This window comes from Vigna angularis, chromosome 10 (assembly GCF_016808095.1).
Source record: "Vigna angularis cultivar LongXiaoDou No.4 chromosome 10, ASM1680809v1, whole genome shotgun sequence".
NCBI lineage: Eukaryota > Viridiplantae > Streptophyta > Magnoliopsida > Fabales > Fabaceae > Vigna > Vigna angularis.
This window is the reverse complement of record NC_068979.1, coordinates 21,216,405-21,238,035: the sequence shown is the minus strand read 5'-3', so window position 1 is coordinate 21,238,035 and position 21,631 is coordinate 21,216,405. Positions and strand designations below refer to the sequence as shown.

The 21,631-nt window shown below is 30.8% G+C and overlaps 1 protein-coding gene across 1 annotated transcript; it reads left to right on the top strand.

The window, feature by feature from the left end:
• The first annotated feature begins 17,177 nt into the window (after positions 1 to 17,177).
• LOC108320072 (uncharacterized) lies at positions 17,178 to 20,393 on the top strand. Its single transcript, XM_017551411.2, has 12 exons — positions 17,178 to 17,308; positions 17,402 to 17,521; positions 17,710 to 17,845; positions 17,955 to 18,131; positions 18,307 to 18,462; positions 18,561 to 18,667; positions 18,775 to 18,859; positions 18,962 to 19,103; positions 19,419 to 19,578; positions 19,658 to 19,774; positions 19,855 to 19,981; positions 20,066 to 20,393. The coding sequence occupies exons 1-12, from the start codon at positions 17,178 to 17,180 to the stop codon at positions 20,309 to 20,311; spliced, it is 1,704 nt and encodes a 567-aa protein (XP_017406900.2). The 3' UTR covers positions 20,312 to 20,393.
• The last annotated feature ends 1,238 nt before the right edge of the window (positions 20,394 to 21,631 follow it).

The following is a 21,631-nucleotide window of genomic DNA, read 5'->3' as shown; positions in this document are numbered from 1 at the left end:
AGTTTATCAGGGTCGGGCTGTACCTGCTGATGAGAAACGATATGCCCCAAGTACTGAATAGAATGACGTCCAATCAAACACTTGCTACCTTTCAACTTAAAATGGTTTTAATGCAGTAGATCAAATGTGATGTCAAGATGTGTAATATGAGAATCCAGAGAAGGACTATACACTAGAATATTATCGAAAAAAACAATGATGAACTTACGTAAGTGAGGTCGAAAGAGATCATTCATCGTTGCCTGGAAGGTGGAGGGGGCGTGATGCGGCTGTCGCGACCCATCAAATTTGATGTGCATAAAGAATGCAGTATAGTGCTAGGAAGTGACTCCTAGGTCGTCTCTCAAGGACCAAATGTGGTTCAGTCAATTGGTCGAACATGTAGTGGGGGGTTTTGAAAGTGTTTTTGTGATTCGAAATGAACTACATTAAAACTGGAAATTAAATACAACCAAACATAATTGAAATAAATGGACAAAGCATGAAGACCGAACAGTCCTACAGATGACCGAACGATTCTACATTGAGACCGAATGCTCTCTAAAGCAAGTGAAGAAATTGGAAATTCAAGAAGATAAAGAAGTCGAAGCAATTAAGGCTACTAAAATGCAATGCTTGAGCTAAAAGTGAAATGCTCATTTCAGTTTGAAATAAAATTTCAAGGAAAATTCATAAAGTGCTTGAGCCAGTTAAAATGCATGGATACTTTATAGAAATGCAACACATAAACAAATGGAAAATGGCGTAAATAAATTTAAATGCAACAATGCTACTGGAATAAAAGAAGCTATGCTTTATCTAATAAATGAAATGCAATATTCGGAACAACTAAGAAAGCAAGAAAGAAAAGCTGTGCTGAACCCAATTTAAGAAAAATCAATCTCCGTGCTCTTCTAAAAGAAATGTTGGAATGTGCGTGATGCTTTTCCTTTTGCTGGACGCCGTGCACATCGCTGCAGCTGCTCCAATTAAAATCAAAATTTCATTCATGAGTCACCATGCTTCCAACGCTGGACGTGAACCTCCAATTGAATGCCTCGTGTCCCACCTTTTCTTCATTCTCCGTGCAGCACTTCTCCTCAAAAAGAAGTGAAGAAGTCTTCTCGGTGGCGGCGTGTGCTTTTCTTCCTCCCATCATCAGCAGCTGGACGTGTCTACAGCAGCGAGCACACCACAATGCTGGACGTGACAGCAACTTCCAAATTCATTTATGAGTCACCGTTTCATTCTCCATAAATTGAATCAACATTTTTAAAACAAACACGTGTAGTGTTCCAGTGCAAATAACATCCTAATCAGTGCAGGCTTGAAGCTAATAAAGATAAATAAAACCCTTGGAGTTAACACCTCATGTGCTGGAATAAAGAAAAACAATGCAAAGTGCTAAATAAATTCAAAGCAGCGAGAGTGAATAAGAATGTAACAGCGTGCACAAGCAAAGCAAAATAATGCTTCATTCTCAAAAGAAAAGAAAATATGTGCTTCTCCATGTTGGACGTGACATTGATGGACTGAAAACTTCAATCAAAAAGTGCATGAACCAAATAAAAAGGGGCCATGAGTAAATCAGCAAACCGGAGTAAAAATCAGCTCTCATTCATCATATTGAAACCAGTGTTCAAGCCAAAAAAAACCTGAATGTGGCGGCCCCCCTTCTCACCAAGGTCGTGAGTTTTCTTTTAATGAGGGTGGGGTCCACACAAAAAATCCTAGGGTGCCAAGTCATCCACCCCCACTTTTGGGCCTAGTTCATTTTGTCAAAAATTGGCTCAATCTACAAAAGTTAATCCAAAAGCATTCTACACTACTAAATTACAATTTAATTAATTCTAAAATGTCTATGTGAAGAGTCTTGAATTTATTTGCATTCTTCTTGATGTCCCAAAATGTATCTCCAAATTTTTTCCTGCAATCAATGATGAAAATAATTAGCTCAGATAATTCAAATTAATTAAAATAAGAATTTCTGGTCAAATTAAGCACAGTTAGCAAAAACGGAAAAATACTGGACGTTTAAGCACAATTCCCTGATTAATTCTAGCGCAATAAACTAGGTGAAGTCAAGAAAATATTGACTCATCAGGGCGTTACAGAGCCCGAAAGACATAACTCTGAACTCAAAGTGACCATTATGAGTAAGAAAAACGATCTTCCTTAAGTCCTCGGGCACCATTAAAATCTGATGAAATCCCGAAAGGAGGTCTAATTTCGAGAACCAACAGGCATTACCCAGCTCGTCAAGAAGCTCATCAACAGTAGGAATTGGAAATTCATCTTTCATGGTGATGGAGTTTAATGCCCTGTAATCCACGCAGAAACGCCAAGTGTCATCCTTCTTTTTAACCAGAAGGATTGGGGAAGAGAAAGGACTATTACTAGGCACAATAAAACCGGAATCCAGCATCTTTTGAACCTGAGATTCGATTTCATGCTTCTGAAAGTGAGGGTATCGATATGGGCGAACAGAGATGGAGAATGAATTTGGGGTGAGGTTAATAGAATGGTCGGTAGGGCGTGAAGGGGGGAGAGCTGTAGGAATGGTGAACAGTGAGGAATATTTGGAAATAAGACCTTATAATTGAGGTTCAGAGGCGATGGGAAGCAGCGGGTGTGTAAGGGTTGGTTCGGGATCAGAGGTAGTGTCGTGGGGGTATGGTAAAGGTGTTGGGGGGAGAGGTTGTAGGGAAAGTTGGAATAGCGTCTCTACTCTATTGGTGGTTTGCAGTCTTTTGAGTTGATGGGCTAAGATAGGTATGGGATTTGAGTCCTGGTTGCCTTATAACTCCACTAAGGAATTGTTCCACATAAAATGCATGAATGGGCCGTTGTAGTCCATATGGAAAGGGCTAATCAATTGTAGCCAGTGTACCCCCAATACAACATTTGTGCCTGATAGGTCTAAAGGGTAGAGATCAATGGGGAATTGGTGTTGGGCTAAGTGAAGGGTAACATTGGGACAGAAAGTCGAACAAGGTAAGAAATCGCCATTTCCAACCATTACTCGTAATGGGCTTGGTGTCGGTTCTCTAGACAATTGTAAAAATTGGGCCACTCGGTTTTGAATAAAATTGTGGGTAGCCCCACTATCCACCAAGATCTGAACACTGTACCCATTTATGGACCCTATGACCCGAAAAGTGCGCGGGCTCCACTGGCTGGAGAACGCATGAAGGCTAATGAGGCCTGCCTCTAGTTCGTGTAGCTCAGGAACGGACTCATCAATGGTTACGTCTGCCTGTGGGTCATCAGTGTCGAAACAAGTAAATAAGAGGAATTGAGGTTTCCAACGATGACCTCTAGTATATCGTTCATCGCAATTGAAACAGAGGTTTTTGTCCCTCCGAGCCTGCATCTCAGCTTTAGTGAGTCTCCGAATGGGTATTTTTGTGGGTGGTGTAGGGAGAAGAGGTGGAAGCGGTTGAGGTCTGGGCAAGGTAGATGAGGTGGGTGACATGGGTGGAGGGCGGAAGAATCTAGTGGGTGTGCTTGGTGTGGGTTTGGATTTGTCATCTTGAAGTTTGGCTAAAGCAATGGCTTGGGGAAGGTCTTTCGGTTGAAGGGTTGTGACCTCACGACGAATATGTGGTTTGAGTCCCGAAATAAAACAACTAAGGTAAAAAGAAGGAGGAAAATCGGATATACGATTGGCAAGAGTCTCAAACTCAGAGAGATATTCATGGAGTCCTTGGGTTTGTGAAAGCTTACATATGGCAGCTGTGGGGTCTTCATACTTGGATGGTGCAAATCGCAGTTCCAATGCGCGCAGAAAAGCCTCCCATGAAGTGAGGAGACCATTGTTAAACATCCATTGGAACCATGCTAAGGTTGGGCCTTCAAGATAGAAGGAGGAGACCTGTATACGCTACTCAAGTGGTGTTTGGTGATATTCAAAGAATTGGTTCACCTTGAATATCCATCCTAAAGCGTCAGACCCGTCAAAGGTTGGGAGATCGAATTTGATGGGTCGTGGGATGGTGTGGTGGGTGATTGTTGTGGGGATTTAGATTCAAGTACAGTGGTGCGTGATGAGATATCATGAAGGGCATTAACAAAATTTTCTTGGGATAAGAGAAGTTGTTCGAGTTGTTTGTTTATTTTAGAGAGTTTGTCAGCGTGAGAAGACGACATGGAGTGAGTAAGCCGAATGAAAGCACCAATGAAAGGTACTGTCAGGAGAAAATTTAGCAGGAATACAGAGAAAAGTATAAAATTTTCAAAGAGGAAAGTAATTTCTGCATAAAGTCTGCCCTCCTCTTTCATTAACAATGTGCTATATAACATGCACTTTTTGGTATAACCGTTTGACATAGAGAAAAATTAAAATAAAAAGTAAATAAGCAAGATTCCTTCCCCATCATGTCCTCGTAACATAATTTCCCTTTGTACTGGGACCAGGACGCGTCACAACAAAATCAGAAAAACGTTGAGGCAAACATGATGCTCTGTGCGACCTTCCTTCATGTGCTGTGACCTCAACTGAGTCTTATGGGGTCCCCTCAATTGTTTCAGTAATTATACCAGTAGAGTCCCTAGTATTAGAGGTATTGGGTTATCAATCCTAACACCATTGCAGCCGCTACTAGATCTAAATTGAAGGTATACACACCAATTCATTTCTTCCATGATTGATATTTTGTTTATTTTTCTCTGCTACGACTATGGTGGCTAACGGTTTTTGAGATGAGTGATCAGGTTAATTAGGTTGAACGAGGCGAATGCAAAGCGTCCTCACTTCTCAACCAGGCTAATTGTCGATGACAATGCCATAGCAAGGCACGAAATCCATGGATTTTATGAGTTGTATAGTGTAGTTGTAGGTAGTGATCAATTGGTAAAAGGGTTAACCCACTACAAGCTAACCGTATTTTTACAAAATTATAATTTTTTTTTCCTAAAAGACTGAACGGATTTCATTCAAGTTAAGGTCGTTTATTCGTTACAGTGAATTAAACAAATTGATACATAAGTGTATATAACATCATCACTTGTAATGTAAGTTATTTTTAGTTTACGTTTTCTTTATTCATTCTAGAACTCTAATTTGTAGAATTTTATTAATGAGAGATATAGTAAAAATGCATTTTTCTATTTTTCATTCAACTTTCTTTTTTCAATTTATTTTTTTTTCCTTTTTCTTTCTTTTATATTTTCTTAATGGTTAAGTGTAAAAAATGTTAAGATAAGGTTGTTTAAGCAAACCTTGTTTTAAAGTTTAATGTAACGTTTAAAATGAAATAATGCTTAATCATCTAAGACAGTATGTTAGAAGTGTTAAACACTATTCTTTAAAGTATCTAAACGATCTAGAGTATCTAATAACTAAGATTGTCTAACACATGCCTGATAAGTGCAAAACGTTATAGAGTTCATAACAGAGTATCTAATTGCAAAAGCGTCTAAAAGAAAGTTAGACCATCTAGGACACTTATAATCTTGCTAAACTTTATACCCTAAATGCTATATCCTAAATGTTTTAAAAGTTACTCAAAATAGACAAGCGTTAAACGCTAGTATAAGTATCATGCCTAAACATTTAAATAATGCATGAAAGTACAAATACTCTTTTGTATGTTGTGTGTTGCTCTATTTTTCTATACAGATTATCAACTTTATCATAAAATCTGCTCAGAATCAGAACGATGTTAATATTCAAGGAATGTCTTTTACATGCTTTATGCATGTTCTTTTCGTACGCTTAACACAGTTGCTTTGTCAGGACGCAACATAGCTTCTAACTAGACCTTAAAGGGTACATAAAAGTCAAAAGCTTTGAGTAACATATATTTTCGAAGAAATCTATATAAAGGAGTTTGCATGAACATAAGAGAAGAACTTTTGGTATTAAGAATATTGTTACGCTCTCTACTCTGTTTCTAAGCTCTTTAGTCTTATCTTTGAAAAGATCTTTTACAAATTTTAAAAGTTCATTATAATGATTTTATATCCTCTCAAAGAGAGATATCTTCAGTCTTATAAGATTTCAAAAACATATTTGTTGCTTTAGATTCAAAAGTGAATTTAAACATATTTGTAAACTAGGAGTGTTGAAACTCGTCTAATCAGTTTGGTTAGTTTGTAAACCAGAAGTGATTACACTCATTTTTAATGGAACTCCTAAAAAGGTTTTAGGGGAAGAATTTAACGTAACTTAATTTGATTAAAATAGTATAAAATCATTGTATGTTTTTCTGCTTTTATGCTTAAACAAGTTTTCCATTCAAAACTTTTATTAAACCTAAGTTTTTAAGTAGTGTTGCATACTATCTAACTCTTAGAGAGTAATATTAAACACTATTTACGAAAAAAAAAAATAAAACACTGTTCAAACCTTCATATATTTCAAAGAATCTTATAATCATAGACAAAACCTAGTCTCTTTTATAACAGTAAGTTTCTATTTTAATTTTATTATTTAAAATCATATAATATTTCACATCTATCACATAATTAAATTAATTTATCAATTAATTCTAACATTTTTTAATTATGATAAACTTTTATTTTAGTTTTATTACAACTTCCCATACATAACTAATATATTATTTTATTTTATTAAATCAGATTTAGACTTATTATAATACTTCACTTAATTAATTTATCAATTAATTCTAATATTCTTTTAATTCCCATACCACATAATTAAATTAATTCATCAATTATTTCTAATATTCTTTTACTTCATGTAATGTTATAACATTATATTATTTAATACAGTGTATATAATAAAAAAATTCAAATTAAGATCATAGTATAAGAATGGTTATAGTCAAAATCCATAATTATACATAATACATAGAATAACTGTTTTTCGTAAATTTATGATAATATTTGTTACATATGACTATAATTACTGTTATAAGTTAAGATTGAAAGTTTCATATTTCAACAATGACATTTACAAGGGCAGTTTAAATCTTTGTTTGAGAAATTTTTTAAGCTTTATTAAGAAATTGCATTAAGTTATTAAGAACACTGGTTCAAACTACTTCGTTAAGTTATAATATTAAAAGTTAATTTAATTTGTTCACGAATTCAAAAATAAAATTATATTTTTCATTACTTCAAATAATAAATTGAAAGAATAGAATACACGTATTGTTTTTACTAAATTTTTAAAACAATTGAAATTAATTTTGAATGAAAAATAAAATTAACATAAATAAAAAATAAATACGATACAAAAAGGTTTAATAGATTTTTCTTAAAACAGTTAAAAATTAAGTTTGATTGAATAATAAAATTAAATTTAACAAAAATAACCAATTATTAAAAAAAATTAACGAGATAACAAAAGTAGTAAAAAATTAAAATACAATTTTGACTGAAGAATAAAAATTAATAAAAGAAGACAAATCATTAAAAAAATTAATGACACAAAAAGTTTAGAAGAGATTCTCAAGAGAAAAAAAACGCTTTATTATTAATAGTAACTGAAAATTAAAATATAAATGAATATATATATATATATATATATATATATACTAAAAAAATATATATACGTTCTTATTTGACTAAACTTTATTTGACTTATTTTAATAATTTTGACAAGAATCAGTTAATTTGATTAAATTATTTGACTTATTTGACTAAATTATAAATTTGACAAGAATCAGTTAATTTGACAAAACTTTACGTAACTTATTATTTTATTTGACTATATTTATTATAATATGACAAGAGATAATTAAAAAATTTAGAATTGATTTTTTAAATTTTTTTCTATATTATAGAAAATATAAAACGAAATTTTTTTTTATAAAAATTAATTCAGATAAAATTTAAAATAAGAACTTCTTTGACGAAGCATTTACATATTAATTTATACACAAGTTAATTTTGTATTTTTTTTCATTTTTTCCCTTTAAAATAGTTACAAAATGTTTGTAAAAAAATCACATAGTAATTAATTTTGTAATAAACTAATTTTTGTTTTTTAATTTTCAATAAAAAAACAATATACGATTTAAAATAAAAAATATTTTTTTTAATCCTACTATTAAATTTGAGAAACTAAGTTATTTTGATTCTGTAAATAGAAAAAATAAAAAAATGTATGGGATTGATTTTTCTTTTTAATTTGGATAGATGAGCGAAATTGACAACTTAATTAATTGATATATTATATATATATATATATATATATATATATATTTTAAGGTATATTATCTTTATTTTATATTCATCTTTTATCTTTAGTTAGTTTATTATTAATTTTTATTTGTATTTTGGGTTTAACCCATATTTTTTCTATTATAAATAGAAGACTCTATGTGTATATTTAATACAAGGGAGATTAATCCCATATATAATTTTTCACTATATTCAACATGGTATCTAGAGTCAGGTTCTTTTGAGTACACAAAATTCTTGTTGCCTCTGCCACTACACCAGCAGTGGCGCCATTGTCTATAATTGTCACTAATGGAGTTCTAGTTTCGACCAACGATCACATGGTTTTGATTGTCTCGGCCAGGCAACCATCATGCCATCAACGACGCCTTCATTGGAGCTCCTACGTGCTCTTAGCGCCTTTTAAAGTTGTGGATTTGCTCCTTTTTCTGTCATGCATTGTGACATGTCTCACAGCGATTTAGAGCATCGAGGTCGCTCTTTTTTCTCTTTCAGGTTCATCGTGTGTTGTCACACGTCTCATCTCCTCCAACTTCGACAACTGAGTCTACCCTTCCAAGTGCCCTTCGAAAAGGTATATGTTCTACTCATAATCCTCTCCATATTATCTTGCTTTAAGTTATCATAGATTGTCTTCATCTTTTTATACTTGCCTTTCCTCTATTTCTTTTGTGACCATCCCAAAATCTGTTATCAATGCCTTAGCCCATCCTGGTTGGCGTCAGGCCATGCTAGATGAACTAAGTGCTCTTCAGAGTAATGGAACTTGGAAGTTTGTCCCATTACCGTCTGGAAAATCTGTTGTTGGTTGCAGGTGGAATTTTGCTATCAAAGTTGGTCCTAATGGAACTATTGATCGCCTCGAAGCTCGTCTTGTGGCCAAAGGTTATACACAAATTTTTGGGTTGGATTATGGTGATACTTTTTCTCCAATGACAAAGATGTCATTTGTTCGTTTATTTATAGCCATGGTAGCTCTTCAACAATGACCTATCTATCAATTAGATGTCAAAAAATGCATTCCTTAACGAAGATCTACAAGAAGAGATTTATATGGAGCAACCTCTAGGATTTGTTGCTTAAGGGGAGTCGTCTGGGTTGGTATGTCGTCTTCGCAAATCCTTTATGGCCTAAAACAATCTCTAGGGTCTGGTTTGGAAAATTTAGTAATGTTATGACTTGGTGTGAGGTAGATCATTCAATCTTTTACCGTCACTCGAGTGTTGGATTTGTCTACTTTATAGTATATATTGATGACATTGTTCTTACAAACAGTGCTAGTCATGACATCTCTTAGATGAAACAACATCTTTGCAACCATTTTCAGACCTAAGATCTTGGCAAACTTAGATATTTCTTAAGTATTGAGGTGACACAATCCAACGATGGTATTGTTATATCTCAAAGGAAATATGCACTGGATATTTTGGAGGAAACTAGGTTGATGAATTCAAAACCTGTGGACACATCCATGGATCCTAATACTAAACTTCTATCAAAACGGGGAGAGCCTATGTCAGATCCCAAGAAATATAGAAGACTAGTTGAAAAATTAAGTTATCTTACAATTACTTGTCCTGACATTTCCTTTGTAGTTAGTGTGGTAAGCCAATTCCTTAATTCCCCATGTGAAAATAATTGGAAAGCAGTTATTCGTATATTAAAGTACATTAAAAGATCTCCTGGAAAATGGTTGTTATATGGTTCTAGTAACCATACAAGAGTGGTTTGTTATTCTGGTGTTGATTGAGGCAGGATCTCCTTCTGATAGAAGATCTACTACATCTGGATATTGTGTCTCCATTGGTGGTAACTTGATCTCATGGAAAAGCAAGAAATAGAGTGTTGTGGCAAGAGCTAGTGCAGAAGCAGAATATAGAATTGTGGCCTCAACCACTTGTGAGCTTGTTTTTGGCTTAAGCAATTTCTCAGAGCGTTACAATTTAGAGATGTCATTGAAATGACGCTTATATGTGACAATCAGGTTGCTCTTCATATTAGTTCTAATCTTGTCTTCCATGAGAGAACCAAACACATTGAGACCGACTGTCATTTCATTCGAGAGAAAATTGATTCTAGAGATATCAAGATTGAGTTCGTCAATTCAAGTAATCAATTAGTAGATATTTTCACTCAGTCTTTATGGGGACCGAAAATTGATTATATTTGTAACAAGTTTGGTACATACAATTTGTATGCACTAGCTTGAGGGGGAGTGTTAGATTTATTATCTTTATTTTATATTTATCTTTTATCTTTAGTTTGTTTGTTATTATTTTTTATTTGTATTTTGGGCTTAGTCCATATTTCTTGTATTATAAATAAAGAACTTTATGTGTATATTCAACGACGCAAGAAAGATTAATCTCATATATAGTTTTTCACTGTATTCAAAACATATGTATTTTCACTTAAGAAATAATTATGATTAATCATATTTATTACTAGAAATCCAAAAGAACATTCATATTTAATTATGTATTAAAACAAAATAAAAGAAGCGTATTGAAAATTTCAGGTTTAATTTAGTTATTCACATTTAGGTATTTTATTCATTTTAATCTTAATATATATGTTTTTATTTTTTTTTTTTTTAGTTTTTAAAAAATTCGATGTGATTCTTTTATGAAATTGACTTGAAAAGTATAATGTGGTATAATGGTCATTTTTAATATTTTGTAAATTCTTTCTCCACCTCACACCACCTTGCACAACATTTCAAATGCAAGGCCTAAACTTTAAATGGAAAAGGTCTCAAATAAATTGAATGCAACATTAAACCAAACTTTTCTTTCCTTTAAACACTCTCCCAATCACAGAAACCTTATGCAATTAGAACTTATAGAGTTAATAAAAGATAACTTTATTACTAATAAATATATCCGTGTTTATCATTAATTGACTATATCAACCACTAATATTAATTAAATACATTAAATGAATTTTAATTTTCTCCAATTAATTAATACTAGCTACTCCTTATGTAAAAAGATATATCACAACCATAAATTTATCAAATAACATTTGTTTTAGAAGAAAATATACCAAACTTTTCTTAATATAAAATAGTTGTATAAAAAGCTTTTTTTTTTTTTGCAAGTCAATCAATTAAAATTGTCTTTTTATTCACAGAGAGTTGATATGAATAATTAAATGATATTCTGATTTGAGTTTTATGTGTAACATATAGAATTTTTTTTTAAATTTAATTAAGTTAAAGTAAAGTTAATGAACTGTGATTAATTTTAAAGAATAAATATTTTACTAAATTATTTAATACTATAGTATGATTATAATAATTAGTATAGGTTGAATAAAGGATATATATATATATATATATATATATATATATATATATATATATATATATATTTGAGTTTTATGTGTAACATATAGAAATTTTTTAATTTAATTAATTTAAAGTAAAGTTAATGAACTGTAATTAAATTTAAAGAATAAATATTTTACTAAATTATTTAATACTAAAGTATGATTATAATAATAGTATAGGTTGAATAAAGGCTATATATATACACATGCAACTCTCACTGTTTTAAGAAAAGCACATAAACTTCTTTATGCCCTTCTCTGTAAATCTTGATAGTCACAGGTTCATATCATTTTCTAATACGATATCTGTTTTTTTTTTCTTTTTTTTTCAGGATATTCATATGAGAATATGCACATAAAATTGAGAGACTAAAATATATTCTACAGGAATCTTTTCAACCTATTTTTCTTGTATTATCTCATTTTCTTGATTACATATATCTACCATTTGTTATATTTTTCTTAGTTTGCGCTATGAAAATGGAGAAGTACAGTAATCTTGTAGCACAGTTCTTTGTGTCTTTTCACTCATTTAAGATCTATATATACAAAACCTCCTCAAATTCAATGGAATAAATTTCAACCTTTTTATACTATATTTTTTCTTTTGTATCTAGTTGATTTACTTAAACTGTCTTTCAGGCTTACAAAATATTAAATTACATTCCTATTTTTTCATTATATAACTCTTCTTTTTGTTGGTCTGCAGAAATTGTTTAATTGTTTCAACAAAGAACAACTCTTTGTATTAATATATATATATATATATATATATATATGATAATTTATTTTTGTATGTATGAAAAAGTTTTAAAGGCACAAAATTCTTTTTATCAGTAAAATTATTATAAATCAAAATCAGAGTACGTTTTACAATCCTTTAACAAAATATTTATATATGAATTTAATTTATAGATTTCCTTAATCTTTTGGATTTTACATAGAACAGACATTTGGTTTAGAAAAATATTCCACCACAAATATATAATTTTAACTTCAATAGATATGTTTCTAAAAAATAGTTAAAATCATAAATAGAAAAAACACACCAATTTGAAATAATATTTTAAAAAAGAGTAAATTATAAACATTTTTTTTAAGTTTTCTTGGATTACACTATTATTTTAGGTGTTTTAGTTTTACACAAATTTCTTCTTTATTTTTAAAACATTACGTTGTCCATTTTCTATATTATATACAATCATTTCTTCAAAGTTTACATTATATATTTCTTTAAATTTTAAAAAGCATTAGACTTGACCCTTAAAAGAGGTTACCATAAAAAGTATAATTGTAATTTTGAAAAAAACTATGATAAAAAAGGAACAGGGGTATAACTGTAATTTAAAAGTTCAAGAAATCTCAACACAATTGAAATAAACTCGCACGTACATATACAATTCACTAAAGTTTTTATTAGAAGTTTTTATAACCTTTTATCTTTATTTTATTTTTTTAATTTTGTGCGGAATTATAATAATTTTCTTTACTGATTTTGGTGCAAGCATTGTGTTATTGCTTGCTAAAGGTTATTGTCAAAGAAGAAGATAGAATAAAAAAGAGAGAATAATTTGCTAATTGAATACACAGATCGGGTACGCATTATCTACTCATTTCCTTTTCATTGTTTATTTATTTTTCTCCATTTTTTTCTTATTGGAGGTAAAGATTAAGATTAATTAACTTCTAAATCTTTTAAAAATTAATATATTTTTAATTGATTTTTTTAAAAGAATTTATTTTTAAACTTTTTATATTTTCAATTAAATAATTATTATTTAATTTTTCTATTAATTAGGTGATGTGAATATTATTGTATATTGTATTTAAGATATTAGTAAATTTTAATTAAAGTTAATTAATTTTCTTAATAAATTTAATATTGTTTCTTAATGCACTTAATGATGAAAAATTTATTAAGAAAAAAAAATTAAGTGCATTATTAAGAAAAAAAATTATTAAGTGCATTTCTCTTGGAATTGCCTAATTTTTTTAAAAAGTCAAAATACATTTTACAATTACAATAAAGTAAAATATATAAAAAGTAATTTTGATTTTAAAAGAATCATTGAACTTAATTATTGTTAATAGTTTAACTAAGGCTTTAAAATGCCAATATATATAGAAAAGGAAATAATAGCAATATTGGTTGTGCCCACTTTGATCTATTGGTCATCTTCCTGGAGAGTAATACTAGCCTCCTTTGTATGATAAATGCAATTCAGTGGTTGAATTTATAAAGACTTTGCATGTTCACATTAATTTAATATATGTTAGACATAATATTAAGAAATTATATAGATGTAATGTATAGTAACAACTTTTGTGTTATAAAAAATAGAAAGTAATGTATAGTAACAACTTTTGTGTTATAAAAAATAGAAAGTTAAAATTTCCTAAAAGTTCACGTGGACTTCTTAATTCATATTTAATATATGAGATGTTTCTCTATTACCACCTAAAAAGGAAAGAGTAAAGAGTAATGATATTATGACATATTTTTATAGGTAAAATAGTTAAAATATCAAATAATCTTTAATCAAGAAGGAAAATTTGACTTTGTAATAAGGTAACGTAATTCCCTTCCCACGTTTTTTTTAAGAGGTGCATATATTAAGGATCCAAAGAGATTTATTATAGAAAAACAATTGCAAAGAAAAATATCTATCATCAAATTTTCATCTCTGTACGTATATGGTTTTCTGCAACTCTATTATCGCTTTGCGAAAGTCAAGGTTTCTGTGTGTTCTTTCAGAATTTGAATATTAGATTTATCCTCTCTCTTTTTTTGTTCATTGTAAGTTAGTTTGTCACATGATACTATGGAAATGCCCTCACAGTTTTTTTTTTTTTTTGTTTCTTTTTTTAACCAACAGCTTAGTAAAACTCATTTTGGCATTCTTTGAAATATTCTTCTGATCTTATTATAACCAGTAATGAAGCTTTCACGTTATTTGCAGGTTGATATTGATAGAGATGATGATGAAAACTCATATGAGGAAACAAGTTCTGCTCCAATGGTGGTTTAGAATGGCTTTGCTTCTCAGCTTAATCTTTTTCGGTGCCTGCTCTCGAACTTTTGAAACTGTCTCGTTTAGGTTGTTCCTACTCTCTTTTTTTCTTCATTCAAGGTCTTTTTCTCTATGCTTATCTTTGTGTGACTGAATAATAAAAAAAAGGAAATCATAAGATGAGAAAAACCTTTTGAGTAAATATCACCTCGAGATAAAATACAAATGAGAAATGAATTTGTTTACATAAGATATTGAAATCACGGTAAGATATATAATGTTGTTGTTCAATTCTTTTTAATTTTTTACTTAATACGATACTTACACTCACATCTGAATATTAAAAAATTATTGAAAAGTATTAATACATAAGAAGAGAGACTAAAACTCATATTAAATTTTTATATATAATTAATAATATGCAAAATAATAAAATACATTAATTAAAAAAGAAAAAACTTAACTAACTATCAAAACTTTTTAATTTTAGAAAACTTCAATAAAGAAGAAAAAACCAAACAACTTAATTTCAATATAAACTTCTATTAATAATAATTAATGGGTACTTAATAAAAACTTCCATTAATAATAATTAATAGATACTTAACTAGAAGAGAGAACCTCATATATGAAATGTTGTATTAAATATTTTTATTTCTATACATAGGATATTCTAGCTGTTCTTTTCTTATTTTCTTTTTTATTCGTGGGTGCCTTCTTTTATTATCTCGTAATCACAACTCATAACAGTCATATTATTTTAAATTACATAATGAATTGATAGTATAAAATATAAAAAAATATGTCTTTATTAAGTCAGAATGGATCCAGTAAAAGAATACTAAAGGGGATTTTTTTTTAGAAATGGAAAATAAGTAAATTTTATGTTTTTTAGTTTGATTAAAATAATGAAAAATTAAATAAAATAAAGATATAGTTTTAAAACGAAGATAAGCAAGAAATTATCATTCTTATCCGAAAAATCAAATCTCAACCGCAGTTTTTCAAGCATGCAAAATGAAAACATTTTGAGGTCAGTTCAAATAGCTAGATTTCCAAAAACGTTCTTTTTCATTAATTACAATTCTAATTAAGCACAACATATAGCTGGGACAGGAGAAACCATAACGGTTTTGTAGAAATAAATATTAAATTGTATATTATCATTTATATATATATATATATATATATATATATATATATATATATATATATATATGCATAAATTGCAGTTTTTTCATTTGAATGGATTTAGGGGAGTGTGATTGAATGAATTTGAAAATAAATCTTTTGTTGTTTATTTGAGTGAAGTTGGAGGTAAGCGAGAGTGAATTTGAAATTAAATTTTTTTAATCTGTCACATTAATCAAATCTTACACTAATTCTAATTCTCAGACACTTTACTTCCAAATTCACTTTTATTTATCTCCAAATCCACTTAAGTAAACCACACAAAATCTACCTTTAAATCCTCTTAAATTCATTCAATCATTCTCTCCAAAATTCATTTAAGTGAATAAAGTCTTACTTTGCATATTGTATATAACGTTTTTATATCTATTTTTCATTTTTAAGTTACTCATTGTTTTATCTTTTTCTAATAAAAAAATTGTGGAAAATATTTCAGTTAAGTCTCAAGTATTGTCCATATGTTCCCTTTTTTATTTGAATATAACTGCAAATGACAACGTCAAACTTTGAAATGACTTGATTTCATTTTTAACTTTCTCCTTTTCCTGCGATACTCCCACTTGCAGAAGAGGTTTGAAGACTACTCCTGCTGCTGTCAAGCTGAATAAAAATGAAGACCAGGTGATAAATATTCTTTTTAATGATAGAATTGATTCAGGATATTGAAAAAAAGAAGGAAATAGCCATTAATTTTGGCCTGAATTTTGTCGTCAAATACATAGGTTTTAACAGTGGAAGTCTTGAGATGATTTTCAGGTAGTGATTGGAAACGGCATAGTTTCCCTCAATTTGTCAAACCCCCAAGGCTATATTATTGGACTATACTATGACGCAACTCAGAATATACTTAGTCAAAAAAACGGAGAATTTGATAGAGGGTATGTGCACATCTTACAACATTATGCTAACTAAATTACATCCCAGTTATCATCGATTTTCTTAAAATGTAAATCATTGAAAAAAAAAGTTAATTGATCCACATTAAGTCATGGCTAGTTTTACATATATACATAACCTGACTACATATTTATAGGTACTTGGACGTTGTTTGGAACGACGCAGGAAAACCTGGGATCTTTGAGAGGTACACTTTATTTGTATTATTTTACAAAACATTCATTGATTTTCTCTTCTATCTGCAAATTTGATCAACTCCATTCTTGTATCTGCTTAGTAATATGATATATCAATAATAAAAGTGAATATCGAACTTAAATTCACTCATTCGTGTCATTAGTTCTCAGTCACTATTCTTTGCTAGATAGCAAAAGCAATAATAAAGTAACGTATGCATTGCATGCTTTATGCTCTGTTGCAACTCCAGATGCTCTCTTGCAACTCCATAGACAAATTAATAACTGACAGGGAAATGTTTCTTTAACAATTTTTGATAATGTTTTTATAACAGATGTGATATCTTGTGATTAGTCTGTTTCAAATATACAGGATCAATAAAACAGTAATACTTATTTTATTGTCAAAAAAGTTGTTAACTTATTATAATCCTAATTGATAATGTGCTGCAGAATCAATGGGACAAAGTTCTCAGTAATTGAAGCAAGTGATACTGTGGTGGAGGTTTCCTTTTTAAAAACATGGAATGCTGCCATGCAAGGCACGAGTGTCCCCATAAACATAGACTTAAGGTGTGGATTTTAAACCTAAATTTTTCCTACACTTTGAAACAGATGCAGAATTAGCTCCTCAGCATTGTCCGACATAAACGTATTTTGTTGCAGGTATATATTGCGAAGTGGTGATTCTGGATTTTATTCATACGCAATATTTACTCGTCCACAAGGATTACCTGCAGTCACGGTTTATCAAATTAGAATAGTTTACAAACTCGACGAAGACAGGTAACTAGCAAACTGTTACTGTCAGACAAGTTAAAAAACATTTGCCTTTGATTTTGGAAAAAATAACGTTAGTAATTTTCATTCCCTCGTAAAAAACAATGTTTGATTAGTTTGAAGGTAGTAACATTTTAAAAGTGGAAGAGTAAAAAACAATGCGTAACTTATTACCAACCAAAACAATGATGCAGGTTCCACTATATGGCCATATCTGATACAAGGCAAAGAAGGATGCCAACTCCAGAAGACAGAAGAACGGGCAAGGTGCTGGCGTATCCTGAAGCTGTTCTCTTAACCAATGCAACTGACCCACAAATTCGAGGAGAGGTGATTCTTTCTTTGGTTATGCCTCTGGTTGAATTGACATTGATTTTTTCTATTTTTCTTTTTGTTGCCTTTAATGTGTGTGAACCGAAGAGATGTTTGTTGGGTTTAGGTTGATGATAAATATCAATACTCGACAGAGAACAAAGATAACTCTGTTCATGGGTGGATTGCAGAGGATGATTCATCACCAGTGGGTTTCTGGGTGATAACTCCCAGTAATGAGTTCCGCAATTCTGGGCCCGTTAAACAAGAACTCACTTCTCATGTTGGCTCAACTTCTCTTTCCGTAAGACCTAACAAATCCCTGAATTCATCAACAATTCCTTATTAGAGTTTCCTCTTGTATTAAATAGATAATTGGTATTAAACATGTTACAGAAAATTATAATACTATGTTAAACATGTTTGAATATTATCATCCAGATTAATACTACTAACTTTTTTATTTTTTCTGTGTGCAGATGTTTACCAGCACTCATTATGCTGGCAAGGAGGCAGTCATTGCATTTGATGAAGGGGAGACTTATAAAAAGGTTTTTGGGCCAATTTTTCTTTACCTTAACTCTGCTCCAACGAAAACTCAGTTTAAGTCTCTGTGGTCAGATGCTGTAACACAGGTACTTATTGTTACCTTTAACACTCACATACGATTATTCATTGTACATTATTCCAGTAAAGTATTAACACGATATATTGTTGTTCTTTGGTAAATTAGTTATCCAACGAAGAAAAAAAATGGCCTTATGATTTCATCGGATCAAAAGATTTCATTCCACCCAGTCAACGGGGAATGGTGTCAGGAAAACTTCAAGTTAAAGATGGGTATATATGATAATAGTTTATTTGTCTTCATTTCATTGTTTGATTACAAAGAATCAACTAACAATATAGGTGAGCTGAATTCCTAATTGCTTTTTCTAATTCATCAGGGGAGGGACGGCTGAACCAGCTAAAAGTTCTTACGTTGGTCTAGCTTTACCTGGAGATGCAGGATCATGGCAAATAGAAAGCAAGGTACAATTGGTGTAGGAGTCAATCAGTTTTATTTTCTTGAACTTTGAATGGCTAGTGAAGCATTCAGCTGAAAAGTGTTTGACCTGTACATGATATTCACAGGGTTATCAATTCTGGACTCAAACTGACCAAGATGGAAGCTTCTCAATTACAAATATTGTACCTGGGATTTACACCTTGTATGCATGGGTCCCTGGTTTCATTGGAAATTATAAATATGAAGTCAATGTTGATATCAAACCAGGTAACAAATTTCTTCTTCTCTCAAGTATGTTAAGTATAGATTTCCAAAGATTTAAACTTGTGGAGCAATTGATTCATGGCCTGGGATTAGAATATAGATAACTTTTGTTGCCTTACTGAAAAGTTAGTTTTCAGCATAAGGCACAGTAAACCTGTGCATAGTTAACCCTTCAAGCTCTAATTATTTGAATGTAAAATCGTTTGTGTGATTTTACAATTTCACTTAATAATTTAAACTTTGGAGATGTTAGTAAATACCCAAATTAATTATAACTTGTTTCCTAAGATAATAACTTGCATGTAAAATGTGCTGTAGGAGGCAACATCAACTTGGGTTCACTTGTATACAATCCTCCAAGAAATGGTCCTACTTTGTGGGAAATTGGGATCCCAGATAGGTCAGCTGCAGAGTTCCATGTACCAGACGTTTACCCAGAGCTTGAAAACAAATTGTACCTAAATGATAAAAAAGACGGGTTAGCCCAAAACTCATTGTCAACAACAAATTTTGACACTTTATTTTCAGTTTTTCTGAAAGTATTTCTACCGTGACAGGTTTAGGCAATACGGGTTGTGGAAACGTTACACTTATTTATATCCAACAAAAGATCTCATTTTCACAGTCGGTGTTTCTGACTATCATAAGGATTGGTTTTATGCTCAAGTTACCAGGTAAATTTTGTTTAACATGTAGAAATTTTATGATTGTCATCATCAGTTTTCTCTTCTAAATTACGCATTGATGCATGCAGGAGCACAAACACGAGTAAATTCATACCAACCACTTGGCAGATTCAATTCCAGCTTGAGAATATCATAATGGGAGCAAACTACACACTGCAATTGGCCTTGGCATCTGCCACTAATTCTAAATTGGAGGTAGAAAAATTTACTTTGTCCATAATTGATCTTTGTTTTCTGCTATGACTGTGGTGTCTAACTTGTTTTGGGATGAACGATCAGGTTAGGTTCAACAACCCGAATTCAAACCCTCCAGACTTCTCAACAGAAAAGCTAATTGGCTATGATAATGCCATAGCAAGGCACGGCATCCATGGATTGTATGAGTTGTATAGTGTAGGTGTAGATAGTAATCAATTGGTAAAAGGAAAAAACACCATCTATTTGACACAGTCAAATGCCAAAACTCTATTTGAAGGAATTATGTATGATTATATTCGTTTGGAAAGTCCTACAACTAACAAATAAATTTAGTTGTGCCTTGAACTTGTAGTTGAGCAATCATTAGGATTCTCTCTTCTTGTAATTTGCAGAGAAGCACAACATCTGCTTTGGCTATCATATAGGAATCATGAAATCATGATCAAAGAATAAAATCACTATTTTCATTTAATATACATGTGCCTTCTTGCTTGTTGTATTTTTATTACGAAAAATATTGATATTAAGAGATGGATACGTTGCTGATTTTTTCTTATTATTATTCCATGTGCTGATTAAAAATAATAAGAGAAATTCATTAAAAATTTGATGTATTCAGTGCTTATACTAATGTAAAAAGAAGCTTCCGTAATGTCAAATAATAACAGTTAAAAAATCAACGTTGTAAAATAAGCCCAGTGGTATTTTGCAATTTCAGCAAACTTTTTCACAACAACAGTTTTAGTAACTATCGTTAAAAGTGCAAAATGATGACGGTTATATTAAGAATCATTGTTAAAAGTAGGACAGATAATAAATAACAATTGTTAAATAAAGAACCATCATTTAAAGTGTAGTACATCATTATTCATCAAAAAAGAAAAGAAAAGCGTGAGCTTCTTTCCCCAACTTGACTTCTATCTGAGCATTTTTCTCTTCTTCTGTATTTTTATTTTCTCTTCGTATTAACCTTCATCACATGTTGCAAAATACTATCGATCTTGTTGCACGTTGTGAGTCTATGTTGTATCATGTTATAAGTCACGCTACTAGACTCTTTCATAAAGCTCCCTACCTGTTGTGAGCTCCTTTACAAAGCTCTCTGCATTGTGTCACAAAACTCTTTGTCTTGAGTCTCCTCCTTACCATAAAACCCTCATTGTGAGCTTTCCTCCTCACACTGGTGTCACAGCCACCATTGTTGCAATAGTTGGTGATGAATCACTATTTTGTACTATTCACTTAACTTTTCGCACCATATTGTATTAGTGAATTGTGTTTAATTCTTCATTATTGTCTCATTTTCATTATTTGGGCTTAATTTGACTAATAATTCTCATTTTAATTAATTTGAATTATTTGGTCTTAATTATTCTAATTATTAATTGCAGGGAAAAATAGGAATCATATTTTTGGACAAGAAGAGCTTGGTCACATCAACATTATAGTTTAATTTCGTTTTGAATTCGTTTATAATGTAATTGGGTCAAACTTTATGACTTTGGACCCATTTTTGGTCAACATTTAGAAGAAGCCCATTTAGAGGATATTTTCGTCTTTTGGGGTTTTTAAATACCCAAATCAGATTTAGGTCACTTCCTCTCCCCTATTTTCACGTTTTTTCTCTCTAGGTTTCCTAGCATTGGG